Below are 20961 nucleotides of genomic sequence, written 5' to 3' on the forward strand. Positions count from 1 at the left end.
CAGAAACTACAAGGATATCTCACTTGCCTTTGCGGGCAAGATGCCTGCATTCTTGTCACTGTCTTGGAAAGGAACCTCCCAGAGGTGGTGTGGCTTTCGGCCTGAATGGAGTACAGCAGACATGATATTTGCCATGAGGCAAATCCAGAAGTACATCGAGCAGAACAAGCCTCTTTACTCCATCTTCATTGACCTGACAAAGGCATTTGACCCTGTAAAAAGGGAGGCTCTCTGAATCATTCTGAGATATTATGGATGTCCGAGGAAATTTGTGGATTCAGCTACTCCACGATGGAATGACAGAGCAGCGTAGCATTACAGTATAGGATTAAAATGCCAATTATAAGTAAATGGAATTTGAGCATAATAATCACTGGAGCATGATCTAAGTATTGGTACAATTTCAACTTGTTGCAAAAAATCTGAAAAAGGTTTAGATATCCATATGCAGCCTATCCTAGAGTGGGATTTATGTCTACCTGAATAAAATGTATGTGCTTTTATTGCAGAAATCATAATTGTCCATGCATCTATGAATCCTGCTTGATGAACAGCATTAGCTGATTTAGCAGAATACTATGTGCTCCTGGGAGCTACACTGGTTGCTAGTGGGCTTCCAGGCCCAATTCAAGGTGCTGGTGATCAACTATAAAGCCCTTTATAATATGGGCATTTGCTCCGTTCTTCATATAGAATCTGCCTATCTTACATGTTCTAATAGGGAGAGGAACCTCTGAGTGTCTTAGAGAGCTGGGTCCCAGAGAATAACTTCAGTACAACACCCTTTCCGGAACAGCTTGCCTTCCAAGATTAGGTGTACCTTTATCCAGATGACCTTTCAAAAGATGATGAAAACAGTCCTCTTTCAGACAGCACTTGAACATTTAATGCCAGCTACAGGTTATGTATAGTCTTTAAAAGGTTTATTATTTATTGCTTTTATGAACAGATGTTAGGATTTTACTGATAGTTTAACTCATGTGTTGTCAGTTGCCTAGAACCACAAAAGTATGTGGCATAGATGTTTTGATAAATAAATACATATAAATCTATCTACTGATATACCTACCTATATAGATGTATATACACACATAAACATACATAAACCCTGCCTTCAAGTTATGTTTTCTAAGGCCTAATGAGAGGGCTGAAGATGACGAGGCCAAAAGCAGAGAGTCTAGGACTGGAGGAGATTAATATCAGACCATGGTATTGATGCCCTCCACACCCAAGGCTGAGAAACTAGTAGCAATAGTGCTTCGGCTTTTTTAAACAGAGGACTTGATTGCTTCATTCTTCAGTAGTGGATCCTTGTTATTGGGACTTCTTTGCATCTGCCATAAAAGCAACTTATCCATCTGAGCCTTGTCCTTGACTCTTCACTGCTAACTCCTTAGAATCGGTGTGAGTTCCTAGAGAGAGATTTATTGATACAAACCCTGATACATAAGGCCATTATTTACTTGCAAGGAAGACAACCTTGAATTTAAGGGGATCCATCCCCCACTCAAAAGAAGACCAGAACTCCACCTGAATCCACTCTTAGAGATCCTTCTCCCCAGTATATGTATGTCAATGACACATTTGTATATGTGTGTACATATACGTATGTACGTGGGTATATAGTTGCCAGAAAATGCTCTTCAAAAAAAATGCTCTTATGATAAGAATAATATACAAATTACTCATTAAAATTATTTGCTTGAAAAGTAAAGTATTTATAAAATATTCCAACGATTCTCTCTTTCTCACATAGATATTTATCAGCTCACACACATATGGACATTTCCTTCCCTCCTTCCAGCAGCAACATCAAGGAGAAAGAAACAAAACTGGATTGAGAGGTAAGATGTAAATGGTATGTGAGAATGACCTTGGGAGATAGGAGGAAGAGCTGCAGACTAGACAACTGGCATGTAAACGATATCTCAGCCCACAGAAGCGGGGAGGCATGGGAAGCATTTCAGAAGGGACCCTCCCTAGTTTCCCAGAGAGTAAGAGGAAAGGAGGAGAGAAATAGTCTTGCAAGATTCTGTTAATGTAACTTTACAATAAAGATAGAGCTAGTACTCCTTGTTGTTATTGTCTGGACTACCTTGCAGGGCTAACATAATTAGACAAGGAAAGAAAAGCAAGAGAAACCCTGTTTAGGCATCACAAAAGGATGTTGTTCACCAGTAACTAAGAACTAGCTTCCAAGGACACCTGGTACCTAATCTTTAATGGCACCTCCCACATATTCTTGTCCACAAAGAAAAACAGCTACACCACTTCAATTCATAAGCAATTATTTGAAGATATTTTTAAAAAGCCCCCATCTGTCACTAAGTATAATCTCTACAGCTTCCATCTCTCTTTTTCTTAATTTTGACTTTAATTTTGACATGATAATACCATCACCTACAGTGGACAATCAAAATGCAACCTATTTTCTGTAAGATGTTCCATAAATAGCCACCTATGTTTATTCAGGTTGGGAGCATTGTCCCAAAGGATCCTATTTAATTTGCCCAATTACACAATGGTTCACCTTTTGTACTATCCACATCTAGTAAATGTCAACTGCTAGTAAATGTCAACACCCATGTTCTGAGCAAGCTGCAGTGCTTGAGCAAAAATTACATGCACCTTATTGTGTATAGAGAGTATGATTTACATCCATTGTTATTTGACCCAAACAATCTAGCAGGACATTCAATATTTCCCATGCAACCTTCTGTTCTGAATCTTAATGATATGCTGTGGATTTATCTTCTATAACCTTTGCTAGTTTTAACATAACATTTCTGTTGGGAAAAAACCCCGAAGAGCTGGGACAGGATGAAAATAATGTAATTAAATGAGTAACGTATATATTAATTCTTTAAGACATTAAAGATGTTACTGAACCCTGTTTTTTCTGTACCATAAAAAGCAGCATCTCAAAATGATTTAAAATATATATAAACTGTAAAATAATCAAACACACTGATAAGCTAAGAAGAATGAAAAAAAAAATCAACACAAAACACCTCCTCCTCTGTGTTGCAGTTGTCACGTCCATCCCATAAACTGTTGCATTATACTGGGATTCCCCCTCTGAAATCAGGGAGGGGGCTCCGATCTCAGATAAGGACACGTGACATTGGATTGCTATTCCCGGCTCCTGCTGATATTTCAGCTGTTGTGCCCTCTCTGCTGGAACTCTACCGAATGCCTTGAGGAATACAACATGGGAAGTTTGGAAGAAATGTTAGATCTGTACCTCCTCACCCTGCTATTTTGCAATCCATCTGAAAGTTGAGATCACCCTTAGTATTAGTCTAAATTGATTCCCTCCCACTGCTTTCAAAAAAAGACTTCTTTTCTTGTTCCTTCCTATCTTGACTTTTGCCCAGGCCTGGTGTCACTAGCAGAGATTTTTGAGATTAGAGCTTTCTAAATTAATGTGCCAGGATTGCTTTGTAAGCAGTCTGAGTGTTAAAGGAGAAATGCTTATACTTGGCAGTAGAAAACAACTGAAGGAAAATATGTCTTAATTTCTTTGGGGAGAAGTTCTATATATAAGGTCTTGCCAGTGAGAAAGCATTCTTGCATGCTTACACTAACCATGACTCTGACGGCAATAGCACATACCAGTGGGAAACAACACCTGATCTTAAGGACAGATGGATTCACATGGGAGAACAGTATTCTAGCAAGCAAGTCTGAATCCACTTAGATTTTAAAGATGGACAGATTGCTTCCTCATGACCATAGAAACTGGAGCTACCAGCCTCTGTAGGAATGATGGGCCAATTTAAGATGGCCTGTCCTAGGTACCTGATAGATCCAGAGAGTTTCCAGTGTATGCCTGGGGCATTTCCCAGTGTTCTGGAGGGCAGTTTTGTAGGGTATCTGCTTAACCTCTGGATGACAGAAGCAACTTAGCTGCTAGATAGGATTGCCCCTATCTTCTTGTCTACCAATCCAAGGGGACACCTTCATTCTCTGAGATGCAACTGGGGAGGAACAAAGAGTTGGATCTGGGCTGTAGTCAACTCCTCCTTGGGGGAGATGGAGGTTCAAGCACTTTTGAAAGAGGTACTGGTCTGCTCCCTCATCAAGAGGCCTGCCTTGGATCCAATAGTATGGACAACTCTCATCCTATATCCAACCTTCCTTTTTCAGGGAAGGTCCTGAGAAAAGGTGAGGTGAGAATTACAAAGGACTCTGGAAGAAATGGATTCTCTGAACCTATGGTAGTCAGGATTCAAGCCTGGGTAGGGTATAGAAACCCCCTCATCCTTCTGGACCTCTTGACAGCTTTCAGCACTGTTGGTCACAGTATCCTTCTGGACTGCCTCTGAGGGTTTAGAGTGGGTGAGATAATGTTATGGCGGTTCCACTCCTTCCTGAATGATGAGTCCAACTGGTGTCTGTGGGAGGGAAAGGCCAAGCCTGTGACTGCTCCAATATGGGGCATCCCAGGGCTCGATTTCCTCCCCCATCCCCAACATCTACATAATGTTGCTGGGGAAGGCCATATATCAATATGGACTGAGGTATCATTAATATACTGATGAATTAATATATTTCCATCCTGGGTGGAATGGGAGATGTTGTAGAAGTCCTGATTTGGTGCCTAGACAGTGTCAGGGCCCAGATAGGGAGAAACAGGCTCAAACTCAACCCAAGCAAAATCAAGTGACTTAATACAGAGGCCTATCGCTTCTGAGGTGGCACAATTTTGGCTCTTGATGGGGTTGTATTCTCCCTGAAAGAGCAGGCCGAAAATCTGGGGGTCTTCCTGGACTTAGTTCCTGCTGGAAGAGCAGGTAGAAACTGTGGCCAGGAAGGCCTTTGCCTGGTTCAGCTATTGTGCTAGTTGAAGAGGATGCACTGAGGATGGTCAATGGTCAATCCTTTTCATCTCTCACTTGGATTACTGTAATTCACTCTATATGGAACTCCCTTGGAAGCCCACCTAGAAATTTCAACTGGTACAAAATGCAGCTACCTTTATGCTTATTGGGCAATCCAGCTATGGGAGCTGTACTGACTACTGGTTCACTTCTGAAGGCAATTCAAGGTGCAGAGTCCTATATGGCTTTGGCCTGGTATTATGAAACCATCTATCCCAGGTCAATTCTGCCTGTCCAATACAGGTGAGCTGAAGGTCCTTTGCTGTCAAGAAGTACAATGGGAGCAGCTGGGAGGGGCTCCTACTCCCATAGCCTTCCATAAACTGGCTTTTCCACAGGACCTTTTGAAATTGAGCAGCTTGATTGGAGTTGAAGCCAAATATAACGCTGTTGTGTAATTTGGTTTTATCCACTGGACTTCTGTTGCACTTCATTTTGTTATTCTTATTTTGCATACTGCTTGGTATGAAGCAAGTTTATAAGCCTGTAATAAAGAAATGAGCAAGATCTTGAAGGGCTATTACAACATCAGCTGGCAGATAGGACAACTGATTTATTGATTGGAGCTTCTGCAAGGGGTTATAGGTGCAACCTTTCTTAAGATAGGGTTGGCTCAACCCTTCCCTTGAATTGACTCAATCACCATCATCCCTTCAAGTTAGGCTAGGTCAACAAACACTCCATAAGAAAAACTGCAACTCTGCTTTATTGATGTAGGCTGTATTAAGAGAATCTTGAAAGTCTGACAGAGTTTTCCCTCCCTCCCTCCTTCCCTCCCTCCCTCCCTCTCTCTCTCTCATACCAAAAAAAGTCAAGGAAGAGTCACTTTCAGTTTCTTTCTAACATTCTCCTTTCTTGGCCTTCCAGCATGTTGTGTAAACTGCCACATGCCTTCTCCAAGGTCATCTCTGTGATTTCTACAATGCAGAGTGACTTAGGCTTTGTTGGCAACAATATGGAACTGGTTTACCACTGCCTTCTTCCAAGATTTTTGTTTAATTTGATTTTTTGATCTAGCATAGAGCCCTTGGATTTGCTAGTAATCTTCCAGCCAAGTCTTAACTTTTAAGACTTGAATGGAATCTTAAATTTTTAATTTTTTTCAAGATTAGTCAAGATTTTTTTTAGATTTTATATTTACTCTTATTTTAATGCTTTTATTTTAACATTTCTTTTATTATTTGGAAGAAGGTCATTGCAAAATGTCTCCCTTCCCAAGAATGCATGTTTTTCTTCACTAGTAGCCTATTTAAGTACTATGGCCTATTTAAGGAGCACTCACGCTTGATGGGGTGGGGGGGGAGAGGAACCCTGAAGATTTTTGTTTCATCAGTAGGGGGAGCTATGGCAATGAGACTTTTTGTACAGAGCCTAGCTCAATGTTTCTCAGCCTTGGCAGCTTGAAGATGTGTGGACTTCAACTCAAGTCCACACATCTGCCAAGGTTGAGAAATGCTGGCCTAGCTTCTTCTGCTTGAACAGGTGACAGCACCTAGTTGGCCCTGGCTGATCTCAAAAAGCTAAGCAAGGCCAGACCAAGTTAGTACTTGGACAGAAATCTATAAGCTATAGGATAGGCTGGACCTGGTGGTGGCCTCATCAGGAGTCCAAGGAGTCTTTATTTATATATTTAATTTATCTAACTCCCTCCCTCAACTAACAATAACAGCAGGTTATCTTTTTCCTCCCCCCACCTTTTTTTTAAATAGAGGAAAGAAACCAGAAAAGCAAATCCCTGCTATTTCTATTAGTTTGAGAAGGAGAAAGAAAAGAAGGGCTGCAGGACTGGGGAGCAGAAGATGGAGATGACAGGCTGGGAAGGTTTGAATGAGAGTTGGAGGAAGCAACGTAGCTTGGGGAGGCAGCATGGGAGGCTGGAGCAGAAGCAGGAAGAAGCAGTGCAGAGGCTGGAAGAGAGCCAGCGAGGAAGGAGGAAGAAGGCAGACAGCAGAGGGATGGGCAGATGGAAAGGAAATTGTGCAGGAAACACAATTCAGGACAAGCAAGAGTGTGGGGAAAAATGGGGGATGCTGGGAAACTGGGAGGGTATTCGTCACTTTTGCACAGCATATCATACTTGCAGGACAGTGCTTCTCTTGAATTAGCATTCAATAATCCATCAGCAGTTACAAATATAACAGAAATACACAATCTGTTGTGCTTCAGCGTGCACTATGCCATTCCAGGTTCCTTCCCTGGCTCAGTTTTCCAGTTCATCACCTAAAAGGTACTAAGCATGTCATGACAACAAAGTAGGCTCAGTTCTGACATCTCTATTTTGGTTTCTTCTGGTCTCTTTATTGTTGGGATTAAGAAAAAAAAAATTCAGCCAACCTTCAGATTCTCTTGAAACTGCTAATATCTCCTTCTCACCTCTTGTCAACAAAGGTCACCATTCAGAACATTATCTACTGCTCCACTATATTCCATTCCCACTAGCAGTCACATCGATTTCACACACACACAGTCAGCCTGCATTCCCTGGCTGCTGAGCAACCCACAGGCATTTGTACTGATTTTTTATTTCCTTTATATTGGCTGTGTTTCTGCAAGCATTGGTCCCAATGCTTGCCTGCTCAAAAGGGCCCATGCTCTTTTGCCTATATATGTCACAACACCCATAATGAAACATCAGAAACAAAGGAGAACGATGGGAAAGACTAGCTGTCCCTTTTAACCTACTGCGTATGCAACATACTTTTCATATATTCTCTGTCCTCTCATGAAAGCCTTCACTTCGTTGTCAAGTGGGAATGTTCCATCATCTTTCCTAAAGCGGTAGAAAAGTTTGAGATCCTTGAATTCCTTATGCTCATCACAAACTGAAACATAAAACACAGGAAATCAGGATGAAACACTCTAGAAGTTTTTAATTAGGTTTTGTGGTTTCATGTTAGATTTCCAAACCATGGAACTCACCTCCCCAGCGTATCCTCAGCTCTTTCAGGAGCCCTAACTAGCATTTCTGGATAAGAGCTTGGGAACGCTGATTCTTTTCACTCACCATGGTGGATAATACTACGATCCAGTAACTTCTGCACAAGTTTAATTGCTGTCTCCCTGTCAGAGGCCTCCTTGTGATCAATCAGCCAGTCAATCAATTCTTTGGCAACAAAACAATTTGGGTAAGTCTTCAGGTGATGTCTTCGGTCTTTAATAATTTTTTCTTCATGCAGCCTGAGCCTGTGAAACAAATGATATCACACTGAAAAATCAACTTTCTATGGAATTTATCTTTACCCTGCAAGCTGAAAAGGATGACTATTTCCTTGTATTCTTGGACTTGCAAGCAGAGACTGTCAAATATGTCAATTTCTCACTTTTTCCCCATCATATGTTCATTCTTCAGGGGATACAAATGGCCAGAAAAGAACTTTCTGCTACTGAAGTTAATATCATTCAACATATGAAGGACATCAAGATGAAGCAGGGTGAACCTATTCACAAAATGGCTACTGTAATGGCCATGACAAGTCTTAAAATATGTATTTCCCACAAAGCAAAACAGTAAGTTGTGCCACACTACACATTCTAGCCCTACAATATCCCCACCATGAAGATAAAGCTTACCTTTACTTTCTTCTCTGAGGGAATCAGAGCTGTTTTGGTGTAATGGTTAAGGTGCTAGACTAAAAACTGGGAGATAGTGAGTTCTAGTCTTCCCCTGAACACGAAAGCTGGCTGGGTGACTTTGAGCCAGCTACTTTCTCTTAGCCCAATCCACCTCACAAAGTTGTTGTTTGGAGGGAAATAAAAAGAGGGAATGATATGTATATTGCCCTGAAGGTAGGATATAAATCTAACAAATAAATAAAATCTGCAAAGAAAGCACTGGGCAATAGCCATCTACCTTTTTAGATTTTTTAAGTGTACTAATGCTTTTTTAGAGCCAATCTAGTATAGTGGTTAAGGCATCAGGCTAGAAACCAGGAGACTAAGTTGGTATGAAGCCAGCTGGGTGACCTTGGGCCAGTCACTCTCTCTCAGCCCTAGGAAGGAGACAATGGCAAGCCACTTCCAAAATCTTGCCAAGAAAACCATAGGGACTTGTCCAGGCAATTGCCAGGAGTCAACACTGACTCAAAGGCAGACATAGACATAACACACACACACAACACACACACAATGCTTTTGGAAAGAGGAAAGCTTTGCAGTATGCCAGCATTCCATTCATGTTTTTTTTTTTAATTAGAAGTTTCATTTTTTAAAAAAACTTTGGCAGGTAACCTGGGGTAGCAAGAGAAGCATTCAGACGATTTTGCTGCCTATAAGTGCCATGTTAGGGCTGCAGCCTTAGCATCTTTCTTTGTAAAGCAGACATTCCCGTGTTCCTTTTGAAAGAACACAGTCAGTAAACCATTGCTTTAATGGACTAACAGAAGTGGTGTTAAAGCAGAATGGCCATTACTGAATAAGATTTTCCATATGTATATTTTCCATACATGCAGAAGCATAAAGTTGTAAAAACAGATTTTATCCATTGCATCAAAGCCTGCCAAACTGAATTCCCTTGAGACCAGGGAAAGGAGTTGTGTGATTCCACGGGGAAATCCGAAACACGTTTTCTTTGCTATTTTTTTTAAATAAGACTTTGATTTATGAGTATAGAAAACAAAAATTTTGCAGATTAATTTTTAATGCATCCCAAATTGGATCCCAGGAAATTTAGTTTAATTAGAAGCTGAGAACTCTTTGCTAAAAATCTCTTGTTCACTTCCTAGAATCCCAGATCTAGAGCTGTTTGGGAGAGATGACAACAATTAACTCAGTAGCATAGCTATGATCAAGAACTGTCAGGCCCTTTGTAAGCCTAGCAGATGGTGAATTGGTTCTTGGCCTAACAGGCAATGAAAACATGAGGAGTTCATAAAAGTACTTTTCCAGCACCATAATGTGAAATGCATAAACATGTTCCAATATGTTTATTAAAATAGGTTTGCTCGTCAGCTACAGCCAAGAATAATTCTCTCATGTAAGTGCTAACAAGCCTGGAATTACGACATTATTTCCAATATCCTGCCACCAAAGGATTTTAATAACTATATCCAGAGTGAAAAGTGAAGGTTGTGAACGCAAAGTGTTTACAAAGATGAGTTAGTATTTCAGACACAGGAATGGAAATAATCAACAGGAACAGATTCAGACACTTTAGTACAGTAGTAAATCTAAGCAGAAAGTACTGCTTGACAGAAATTTGAGAACTTTACCTTTCCAGGATGTTTCTGACTCATATTTATGACAGAAGGATATGCAAGGAAAATTATTTTAAGAGAAAACTGACAGGTCTCTAAGTGCCCTAAATTTTCCCTTGTGGAGATCAACAGTGTTCAAGGATTAGATGCTAAGTCAATGGAGTCTACATTTTACATAAGGAAAAAGTAAACATAGGGGTCCATGGGAAAATCATAAGTGGCTCTAGCATGTTACATCACTATTAAGCCAGCTTAAGTAAGTTGCAACAGCTAGAGGTGCTCATGGGCACCAATGTGCTAGCAGAGATCTCTCTTGATATTGGCCAGGCTCTCCACACCATTGACTTTATTTTTTAAATGCTTCTTTATTGCAGAAAAATCAAGTGGGCATATTACAAAGTAAAGGGCCCAACTCTTATTCATTTTCAAGAATGTTCATAGGCCTGATGGGCCTTCTTAGAAAGTAAAAATAATAAAGGTGCAACTCCAGCCCTAATGAAAAGTAAACTGGGATGGAAGGAAGGAAATATTTTGAGATATGTTGCCTTCTGATCAATGGTTATTTCATAAGATTTCAATGTTTCACCATTGCTGCAAGTTCAGTTAATTTTAGAATCCAATCTTCCACTGTAGGTCTTTCATTACTTTTCCAACTTTTTGCATACCATAATCTTGCCACACAGAATTAAAGCTGGTCTTTATACAGATTATATAAGCGTCATACAAACCATGCCATCACTATTTCAAGGTATGAAAAACAGACGTTCTTTAAAAAAAATGTACAGGAACACAATGTGATTTCTCTAGCTGTTCAACCAGCATTCTAAAACGTATTTTAAAATCTAAAGAAACTGAATGATGCCCTGAAATTTGGGGAAGAACCAAAGCTCTGTGGCTGACACTGAACAACAGAGGGTCTATTGATATCGAATGCCACACTGAGACATGCTTCAGATAGCTGTGAGTGGGGAAATGATAAAAGCTATATTTGATTTTTCAATTTATTTTTATTGATTTACTGCCACTTGTATGTCTCTCATACCCTAAATGGTCCAAGTGGTTCACACATAATTCCCAAAATACAATAAAAACAACATAAACTATAAACCAGACGGCCAACAACAACTTCCTATTCATCATTACAAGGAAAACCCTTCTCTGTAACAATATCTTCTGCAGGGTGGGAACCCATCATGTTCCCAAGATTTTCACAAACAGCTAGATCTTAGCAGAATGCCAACAGAATTGCTGCTATATAATTGGTGTTGATTTCGGGTAGACTATTGTTCCAAAGAGAGGGGCAGCAAGATTTTCAATTAAAGGTAATTAAAAGTGAAATATAGTTCAGATGTATATTCTATGGTTATGTATTTTAATCACTGCTCTTGCCCTATTAACAATTTCAACTTATTCGTCATTTTTATCACTCTCTGGGATCTGCATGCATGCCTGGGAAGTTGTAATGGTATGTGGGAAAGACCTTGGGAGACAGGGCCAAGAGATGCTGCCAAGGGGACTGTCAGATAAGAGACAGCATAGTCTGCAGCTGGATAGTGGATGGGGCAAGAAGGGACCCTCCCTAAGTTCATGGGCTGTAAAGGAGACAGTGGGAGAACTGTACTTTCAGACTTGCAAGATTCTGTTAATGTAGCTTTACATTAAAGTAGAATTAGCCCATCTGGTCATGTTTCCTGTCTGGTCTACCTAGTAAGGCTAACCTCAGTCTTCCTCCACTGTTGTCAGGTAAGGCTGGAAAGATGCCCATCTGGAAGTATGGAGAGCTGTTCTCCTTCAAGACAGACAATAGTTAGCTGGGTTGATGCACAATGTGACTTGGTGCATAAGGCAGTTACTTATGTTCGTTACTGTGTGTCAAAAGCAAATGTATTCAAAAAGCCATTCAATCTGTTTAGAAGAAATTTAATTTTATTTCCTCTTTGTTGCAACAGAATTACTTTGATTTTAGAAACTTTACCTAAAGCTTTGCACACAGACCCTGGGGCCTGGTAAAAATGATGAATAAGTTGTAATGTTCAAGGGGGCAGGAGACAACGGTTAAGCATGGAATGTTAACCATTAATAATAGTGGTTATTAATTTGTAAACATTATTTTTAAAAAACACCTTGAGATTATTGCTCAGGGTTTATATTGCAAAATAATGTTATCAAAGGTTATGGGTAACAAGGAGTAGCTGGCCAGGGATGGAAAGCTCGTGGACTTTGGTTTGATCTAAGCAAAGCACTATTGATTTATTATTTTCCAAGCTGGAACAGAAAGTGTGGTCATGAAATAAATTGGAGAGTATTTTTACAGTTTCAACAATATTGTAACTACTAGTGGTGTACGTAGGTAATTTTAAGCTCTGGACTTAATAACCTGACAGGCCCACCTCATTAGAGAGTAACTGATATCAAAAGAATACCCTATGCCTGCTGAATTTGGAAGCTCTCTGGTGTAAAGCTTTCCAAGGCAGATGTGAACTAGGCATTTCCCAGAGGTTTGAAGGACATGGATAAGAACTAAATCTTTATTGTGTTTCAAGAATGAAACCATTACAGACAGTTGATAGTCATTGGGCTGTTTAAGGCTGACACAGAACTTACATTTCTTAGTTCAAATCCAGTGGCCTCTTTTCCTGTATTCTCTGCTCTGTAACAAAATTCTTGTCTTCCATTTCTCACGCTCAGTTGTTACTAACACTTGCCTGCTGATATTTTCTGCATTTTTGCTCTGATAATTTCTTGCAGTAACAGGATCCTGCCACCCTGGACATCTAATCTAAACCAGGTGGTGAGAGCCCCCTCTTCCTCTCACAAGATGAGTTTAGTGGGAGAATGCCAGGTGAAGACAGGTGGTGATACTGGGAACTACCAAGCTGTTACGCCAAGGGAGGAGTTGGGGCGAGGGTATGAAGACCTAGAGGACTTCTAGGAGAAGCAGGGTGAGATTCCCAGCCTTCTGTCCTATGGGCTCTGCTATGCCACTACAGCAGCCTTTCTCAACCTTGGCAACTTTAAGATATGTGAACTTCAGCATGTTGGCTAGGCAGTTCTGGGAGTTGAAGTCCACACATTTTAAAGTTGCCGAGGTTGAGAAACACTGCACTACAGAATAGTTCTTTTTTAATATTAATCTTCTATTCCATGTAAGTCATTGTAAATATTAAGTCATTGAAAATACATGGCACAGGATAGTGACTGACAAAAGGCAGATGAGCTTAAAATTTTCAGTGATTTGCAATGGACCAATAAAGCTCTCACAGCACAGTAGTTTAAGCAAAGCAACCACAGTTATCCTCCCTTCCCTTTTCTGCTGAGTAAAGAGAAAAACTTTGTGTACAAACTTGCAAGAGAAAAGATTTGTGTACAAACTTCTAATAAAACCACTGAAAATAAATTCTATTGGGGTTCAGTATGTTCCAAAATTCAAAGTTCCCCTTCTTGGGGAACCTAGAATTTTGTATCTGCTTCCAGCTGGCAGGCCTCAAGGTTCTACTAAAACAACACTCTAGATCCGATAAGTTAATGTTTGCCCATTCTCCTCCATGAAGTTTGTAGGTGGGTGATGTCATATGCAGCCCAACACATTTGTGGAGTAAATAGATTTGGTAGCCTGATGAAGGACCTTTTTAACACTTCTTGAAGAAATTGTCTTGAGAACACGAGTTTCCTTGCTTGTAATTAGCTGTTTTATAGCAACTCCCTGAAGTTAATGGGTAAGAGTTTCCAGCATCTTGCACTCTTTTCTATTTGCATCTCAGCCCTAGGGAAGTTGTCTTCAAAATGGGAAGAAATAATAGGACATCCACCCCCACAGAAAGTATAAACCAAACTGGGTTCAGTAAAAAAAAAAAAAAAGAAGTCATTTATAAAAGTATTATTGTAGATATCAATGTTCAGAAGTTGGAAGTGTGTGTGTGTGTGTGAGAGAGAGAGAGACATAGAGAGAGACATAGAGAGAGACAGATCTATAAGAAGGGTGTCTGGTAAAGGGCAGTTTAATTGAAATGCAACCGATGCTTATAAAGTTACACATTTAATTGCACACAACATGGATCTTTTTAAAAGACCTACATCAGTGGGAAACAAACTCCAAACATCTGCTAGTAAACCCCAAAATGCACATTTCAGACCACAATGTCATCTTTTGCAAATAAAGGCTAGCCCGTTTGAAAATGGGTGTTATAATGGTTGCATGGAACCTGGTTTTCAACATCACCAAGGCCACATGACTTGCTACTAACTCTGGCAGAATAATGTGTTCTTTGCAAGAAAGGAGGAGCTTCTAACAGCCACCTTTTCTAGCAAATGATTTGCCATCTTCAATCAAGAAACTTAATTATTTGCACATTCCTTTTTTTATTATGATTGGGAAGGTCAAAGGAATTTGTACAGCTGAACATTTTAAAAGGCAGCTATGAACTGCCCATCTTGCCTATTAGCTCTTTGAGGACTTTAACTCTTTTGACTACAGATGGAGTTTGCTGACAAAAGAGCACAGCCAGTCCCCTCCAAATATATTGCTCCTTCAGGTAACAAAGTCTAAATGGTGCCTATGAAATCTAGAATAGCATCTTTACTAAAAAAAAAAACAACAACAACAACCAGCCCAGCCTGGTGTCTTCTGTACAGGCTGGCCATCAATTCTCCCATCCTTTGCTAGCGTAGTCAGGGGCATCAACAGGTGGCAACTTTTGTTCAGAAGGATTTCTGGGGCGTGGAGGAGGTGAGGGTTAACTGAAAATATACCTTTAGAAATGGGATATCAACATTGTTTCTACAATTTAAAAATCTGTGTTGATCAGTTTTTCCAAGAGTTGGGTCTTTGGCAGTTTAGCATTCCTCTTCTTCTTTCTATGCACGTTCCTCTTTTCCATAACAAAAACAGTCTTACAGCAAAAAGTTCAACGTTTCCATAACAAAAACATTAGAGCCTTACGGTGCAATTCCATGCATGTTTGACTGGAAATCTCATGATAGCTTAGTAGGCTAGCTCAATCCTTTCTCCTTAGCATTCATGTAGCTTTAATAGCCCCACTGGTCTTCTCATTTTTTTAAAAAAAAGCACATCTGACAGTATATTTATATTATCCACTAAAATAAACATGTAAAGTTAATTTTTAAAAGGAACATAATTTGCACACATTGCTGCTCAGCAGAAATGGCTGGGCAGAGGAGAATTAATCAAAACAATTAACTTTTGAGTTTGTCTCAGTACATCATAGCTTCAGCAGCAGAGTTAATTCTCCATTTTTAGAAGCAATACATCACTGATAGCAAAATGGCAGAGTTCAAGAACAGACTCACAGAATCACAGAGCTGAATTATGTCCATTATGTCCAACTCCAAAGTGGGGATGTCTCAGACCTAGCTGTCAGCCACTAGAAACCCAGTGTGGATGAAGAACTTGCCCTCCTTAATTCTTGAGAACATCAGTGGAATAGCTTGAGCACCCCAATTTTATTCCTTGTATCCATGACACTGGCTTTGACTCCTCTCCTGGACACCTTGACTCTTCTCCTCTTCTGTGATACCCACAATCTTCTCCCATCACGTTCTGCACTAGAGAACACTTGCCAGCTGCAAAAGAGGAGGTGGAAGAGACCCAGAGCCACACAGCATTTTGCTGGCCATTCTTTCTGTTCCTACAGTAAATGCTGGGTTCCACTAAGGATCACCAATTAGAAAAGGGGGAAGAAGAAAGGCCTCGTCTTTTAGAGTCCACCAGGAGAGAGGCTCTTGTCTACAGAAGGACCTATAACTCTTCAGAGAGGTCTCAACGGATAGCTGTCAGAGGATTCCCCTCCTTCCATCAATCCAGTCTTTTGCCCCCTCCCCCCAATGTAACTCTGCTCCTTCTTTCCTCCTGTTTCTTTTTTCCCCCTACCATTTCTCTTCCTAATCTTCTTTGCTTTCTGTGGGATTCCCCCATTAGACTGGTATGAAACAGGCCAAAAGTTGGTTGGGTCACAAATATCCACCCCCACACTTGGCTGGAACCAACAAGGCAATTCTTACATGAAGCCTATGCTTTTTCAGTTATGAAACCTGAGCCCAAAATACCACATGTATGTTCTGCATTTTAAATACGCAGCACTTGTTCCAATAAACTTTCACCCAGATATCTCTCTGTTCACCTGTCTCATTACATCTTGCCAACCAGCTCTCCTATGAACTTTTAAAAAACATGAGTGTATTAGCGTGCGATTGTATATTCAGGTTCAGGAAATTATTTTTGCTCAAAAGCACTTCTACCCATGTTTGTTCCCTTCCATTTCTTTATTAAAATGAATGAAACTGAAAGTGATTTTCTAGATCCATTTGAATCTACAGTAGTTTCCAGCCTGGTCATGGGACAGAAATTGCCTTGGTTGGCTTGTGGGATGACCTGTGCTGAGAAAAAGATAGTACAACTGTGATCCAATTGGTCCTTCTGGACCTCTCACCAGCTTTCACTACCAGGGACCATGGTGTCCACCAGGACAGGTTGTTAAAACTGGGATGTGGGGCCACTTTACTACGGTAAGTCCACTCCTACTTTCCAGAGGTGATGCTGGGGGATTACTCTTCTGCCTCATGGCAGCTGAGTTATAGAGTCCCCAAGGGCTCCATTTTAAACCCTATGCTCTTTAACATCTTCAGGAAACTGCTGAGAGAGGTCAACCAGGGATATGGGCTGAGGTGCCATCTCTACCTCTCCTTTCCATCCGTCACAGTTGAGGGGGTTGACATTCTGAACCAGTGCTAGGGCAGGGTAATGGACCAGATGAGGATCAATAAATTAAGACTTAACCCAGACAAGACAGATTGTTTATGGGTGGTGCATCTGTCCAACTAAGTGATGCCTTGCCTGTCCTAGAGGGATCCTCACTCATCCTAAAGGAACAGGTTCACATCTGTGGTTCTAGATTAATCACAGTCACTAGGAGCCCAAGTGGCCTCAGTGGTACAGAGTTCCTTTTGTCAGCTTTGGCTTATTTACCAACTGCAACTTTATCTGGACAGAGACAGCTTTGCAACAGTCACTGTATGAATGTTCTGATAACTTCTGGTTGGATTATTGTAACATGTACATGGGACTGCCTTTGAAAATGGTCTGGAAACTTCAATTAATTCCAAACTGAGCAGCTAGACTGCTCACTGGGACTGGTTGTTACGGAATTTATTATGCCAGTTCTTTACCATTCACACTCTTTTTTGGACACAATTCAAAGTGCTGCTCTTGACCTTTGAAATCATAAAGTCTTAGGACCAGGTTACATGAAAGACATTCTCCCATATGTACCTGTCTGCACTTTAAAAGCTTGTAATGAAGTTCTCTTCTAAGTCACTTCATCAGAGATGAGGTGGACCTCTGCAAGGGGAAGAGCTTCTTCTGAGGTGGTCCATTTATGGAAAACCTCCCCCAGAGAGGCTCAACTGGCCCCCACACTAAAATCATTTCAGTCTCAGGTGAAGACCTTTCTATTTTCCTAGGCTTTTAAATCAGCTTTTAATTATATTTTAATTCCTGTTGTTTTAACTTTTGAATGCTCCCTAGTTTATATGGTGTTTTTATTTTGCATTTTATCGTATAGGTTTTCAGTCAAATTGTATTTTTAAGTGTGTTTTACTGTAAACTGCCCAGACAGCTTCCACTATTGAGTGCTTTAAAATCTTTAATAAATAAAATAAAATCAATTTATTAATTATTCATTTGACCTGCCTTTCCTCAAGCAGTTCCCATCTCTCCTTACATGAACCCTGTGAGGTAGGTTAGGCTATGAATGCCTGTACTAAAGTCATTCAGAGAGCTTTCAAAGCTGAGGGTAAAATTAAAACTGGTCTCCCTGGTCCCAATTCAACACCAAACAGCATTTTTTTTCAACATTCACAAAAATTTAATTGCTTGTGCATCCCTAACAATATTGACTTGGAATAGGATGTATTTAATACCACAGGTGCAAAGCAATTCCCAGAATGGTTGTCTTAAAAAAACCTATACACTCTATTGATTTAACTTACTAATTCATTTAACTTAGAAAGCCCAAGTGCTGGTAACTTGGGAATTAGGTGCATTTTCTTAGAGAAATACTTTTATAGGTTACACATTGGACAGATAATGAGAAGGTTCACATATCAAATTACACCATAAGAAGATTTCTATGCTGCATACATATATTTGTTGTGGCTTGTAGGCTGCATAAATACTGTGCATTCATTGTGGTTTGTAAACTGTAGCTTATGTCTTAGACATAACCCAGGAAGCCAGCCAATTATGGTTTACTCCATTATGATTCAACAAAGCACTGTTTAGCATGATGCGCGAACTAGTTCCGAATGTCAGAAAGAGTGGGAATGTATAGAAACATAAAATGCGATACTTCTTCACAAAATATTTAAAGAATCATGACATTTTTGCTAGCAGCTTCTGCCTTGGCTTAAGCCCTCAATTAAGCTGCATTTAACAAAAACAGAGAAGGAAATGAGGCAACTTCATTTCTGAACAGCACAGCTTAACAAGCAATCTTACATCTCTGGACATTAATCAAATTGAAAATAATTGAATTTACTTTCAGGAAGCGATAGCTGCGGGTTTGTGAGATCAGTGGAACCGATAACCTTTGAGGAAGTCCTTCTAGGTTTGTGACATAAGAGAACAATATGCTGAAAGTGACAAATAAGTAAGAACACATCACCCTTTCCTTCCTCCACATGGAAATTAATTTAGAAACTTCCTAAAGACTGTTTCTTCAGGTTGGAGAGGATGCAGAGCAAAACTGCCTTATGTCGAGCTTTCTCTTTGAGGGGCCATTTCATAGAACTCTATTCCGGACTTGGCTAGCAACTACTATTCAATTTTCTATGATGCCCTGGGATATATGTATTTTTACCCCAAAGAATTGCAGGACACCAACATGGAGGTAGGCAATCCCAGCTGTGCAGTGTTGGCTCCACTGGAGCTCTCACCTCTAGCAGCTGCTGTAGGAAGCTGGATGTCTGATGGGAAATTATAGAATTTGAAGAATTCTGAACTTGTGACCTGGACCCTGTGCACTCAGAGTATAAATTAGGACAGTGTTTCTCAACCTTAGCAACTCTAAGATCTGTGGACTTCAACTCCCAGAATTCCCCAGCCAGCCAAGCTGGCTGGGGAATTCTGGGAGTTGAAGTCCACAGATCTTAGAGTTGCTAAGGTTGAGAAACACTGAATTAGGATGATTAGCAGGTTTTGTCTAATATAAGCAACTACCTATTACCAAGCACGCATATTTACAAAAAAAATGCAGTGTCTCTCCATCTTCCTCTTCATGTGCAACTCCTCCTTTTGTCTTTATAAGCTTACGACTGTCAAACAACTTAAGCAAGAATCCAGCAAAGAATGAGCAAAACTCCAAGATGACTGGTTCTGCAAAGTCCTTGTTACTGCCTCAAAGGTTTATCTACAGTGAACCACGTTACTGAACAAAGCCACCTTGAAAGAAGAAAACTCAAGCAGGAAAGACTGAGAGAGATGCTCCAAAAAAAAAAAAAATCTTGCCTTTTACAAACAGTTTAAAAAATTCTATCCCCAGTTCAGTTCTTACAGTACATAATTCAAGTAAACATGGTGCTAAATCCATTTCTGTAATGGGCAGAAGGAATAACTTTGAGGAACAGGAGGAAGAGCCGCGACCAAGACAACGGTCTGGGAAAAGAAATCTGCATCTAGGTCAGAATTATAACCTGAGAGTGTCGCAGGCAAGACCCTCCTTAGTTCTCATGAACATACAGGGAGGGAAGGGAAGCACATTCAAACTTGCAAGATTCTGTTACTATAACCTTATAATAAAATACTCGGTGCATTACTCTGGTTTCCTAGTCTGGTCTACCTTGAAGGGCTGGCAATTTCTGAATCCCATGAATGATACTTCTCTTTTCTTAAATTAACTGAAACCTTGCAAGCAGATGGGTGTAATGCATCCTGCACTGGGATTTTATAATCTCCACCCTGCTACATAGATAGCTTCTGCCACACGCTTGATCAGATTCTCCCTCCCCAAGGCTGCTGTTAATTAAAAAGAAAGAAAACCTCAGACACAGTATTCAAAGATGGATTTAACACTGAGAGATCTATCATTCTGATTAGGTTTATACAACATATAAACTAAACTGGAGGTGGGTAATTTGTTGCAGCACTCAGCCAACCTCCGATAATCTTAAAAAGCTAAGTAGGGTCAGATCTGGTTAATATTTGGATGGGAGATCACCAGGAAAAAAAAAAACGGAAGAAAGGAATGACAAACCACTGTGAAGAAAATCACATAGACACATTCATGATGTTACCAGGAGTCAAACTTAAATTGAGGATTTTACTAACCTAACTTGTGGTTTAGTGTGGTAGGAAACCAGCCACTGTCTTACTTTTTGTGTCAGCCAGGTCATCATGTTAAACCATAATATATTTGGGCATAGAATGTTATGGGATCGCTTTTTTTTTTTTTTTGTTAAGAAAGGTCAAGATGGGCAAAACACAGCCTGAGAAACTGGGAACTGCTTTATGAGTGTGCCTTCTTCACTCAAAGCTATATGGCCTTAACAGCCAAGATTTGGTACATCAGGGTAAAACTCTAGATGTCCTTTTAGGTCACCACACAACTAACAATGTTACCAAAATTTAGAAATACCCATCTTGGAAAACACATTTGTCTGGCACATAGTACTCAGGTGCCCATATAACAAACATTTTAATCTAATGATAATCTTTCCACTTCTGCAAACTCTCATAGATTGCTCTGAACAAAGCAAGCATGCTGAATCATCTACTCTTGGTGACCTTTCCAGCTCTTTTTGCTCTTTTTTTTCCCCAGGCTTTTCTTCTCATTTCCAAGCGATCTGGGCATTTGCTATCTTCCACACAGACCCAA

At 40.2% G+C, this 20961-nt stretch overlaps 1 protein-coding gene across 3 annotated transcripts in view; it reads right to left on the minus strand.

The window, feature by feature from the left end:
* DEPTOR (DEP domain containing MTOR interacting protein) overlaps positions 1–20961 on the minus strand; it is a 75957-nt gene that overhangs the window by 49197 nt on the left and 5799 nt on the right. For all 3 annotated transcript variants that reach the window (XM_088149009.1, XM_088149012.1, XM_088149010.1), the window contains exons 3-4: positions 7888–8066; positions 7582–7705 (exon numbers count right to left, since the gene is read on the minus strand). In XM_088149009.1, the coding sequence (XP_088005135.1) occupies positions 7582–7705; positions 7888–8066 (303 nt within the window). The remainder of the gene's footprint in view (positions 1–7581; positions 7706–7887; positions 8067–20961) is intronic.

This window comes from Python bivittatus, unplaced genomic scaffold (genome assembly GCF_059951505.1).
Source record: "Python bivittatus isolate LINGU-HERP-01145 unplaced genomic scaffold, Pbiv_v1 ctg000590_np1212, whole genome shotgun sequence".
Classification (NCBI taxonomy): domain Eukaryota; kingdom Metazoa; phylum Chordata; class Lepidosauria; order Squamata; family Pythonidae; genus Python; species Python bivittatus.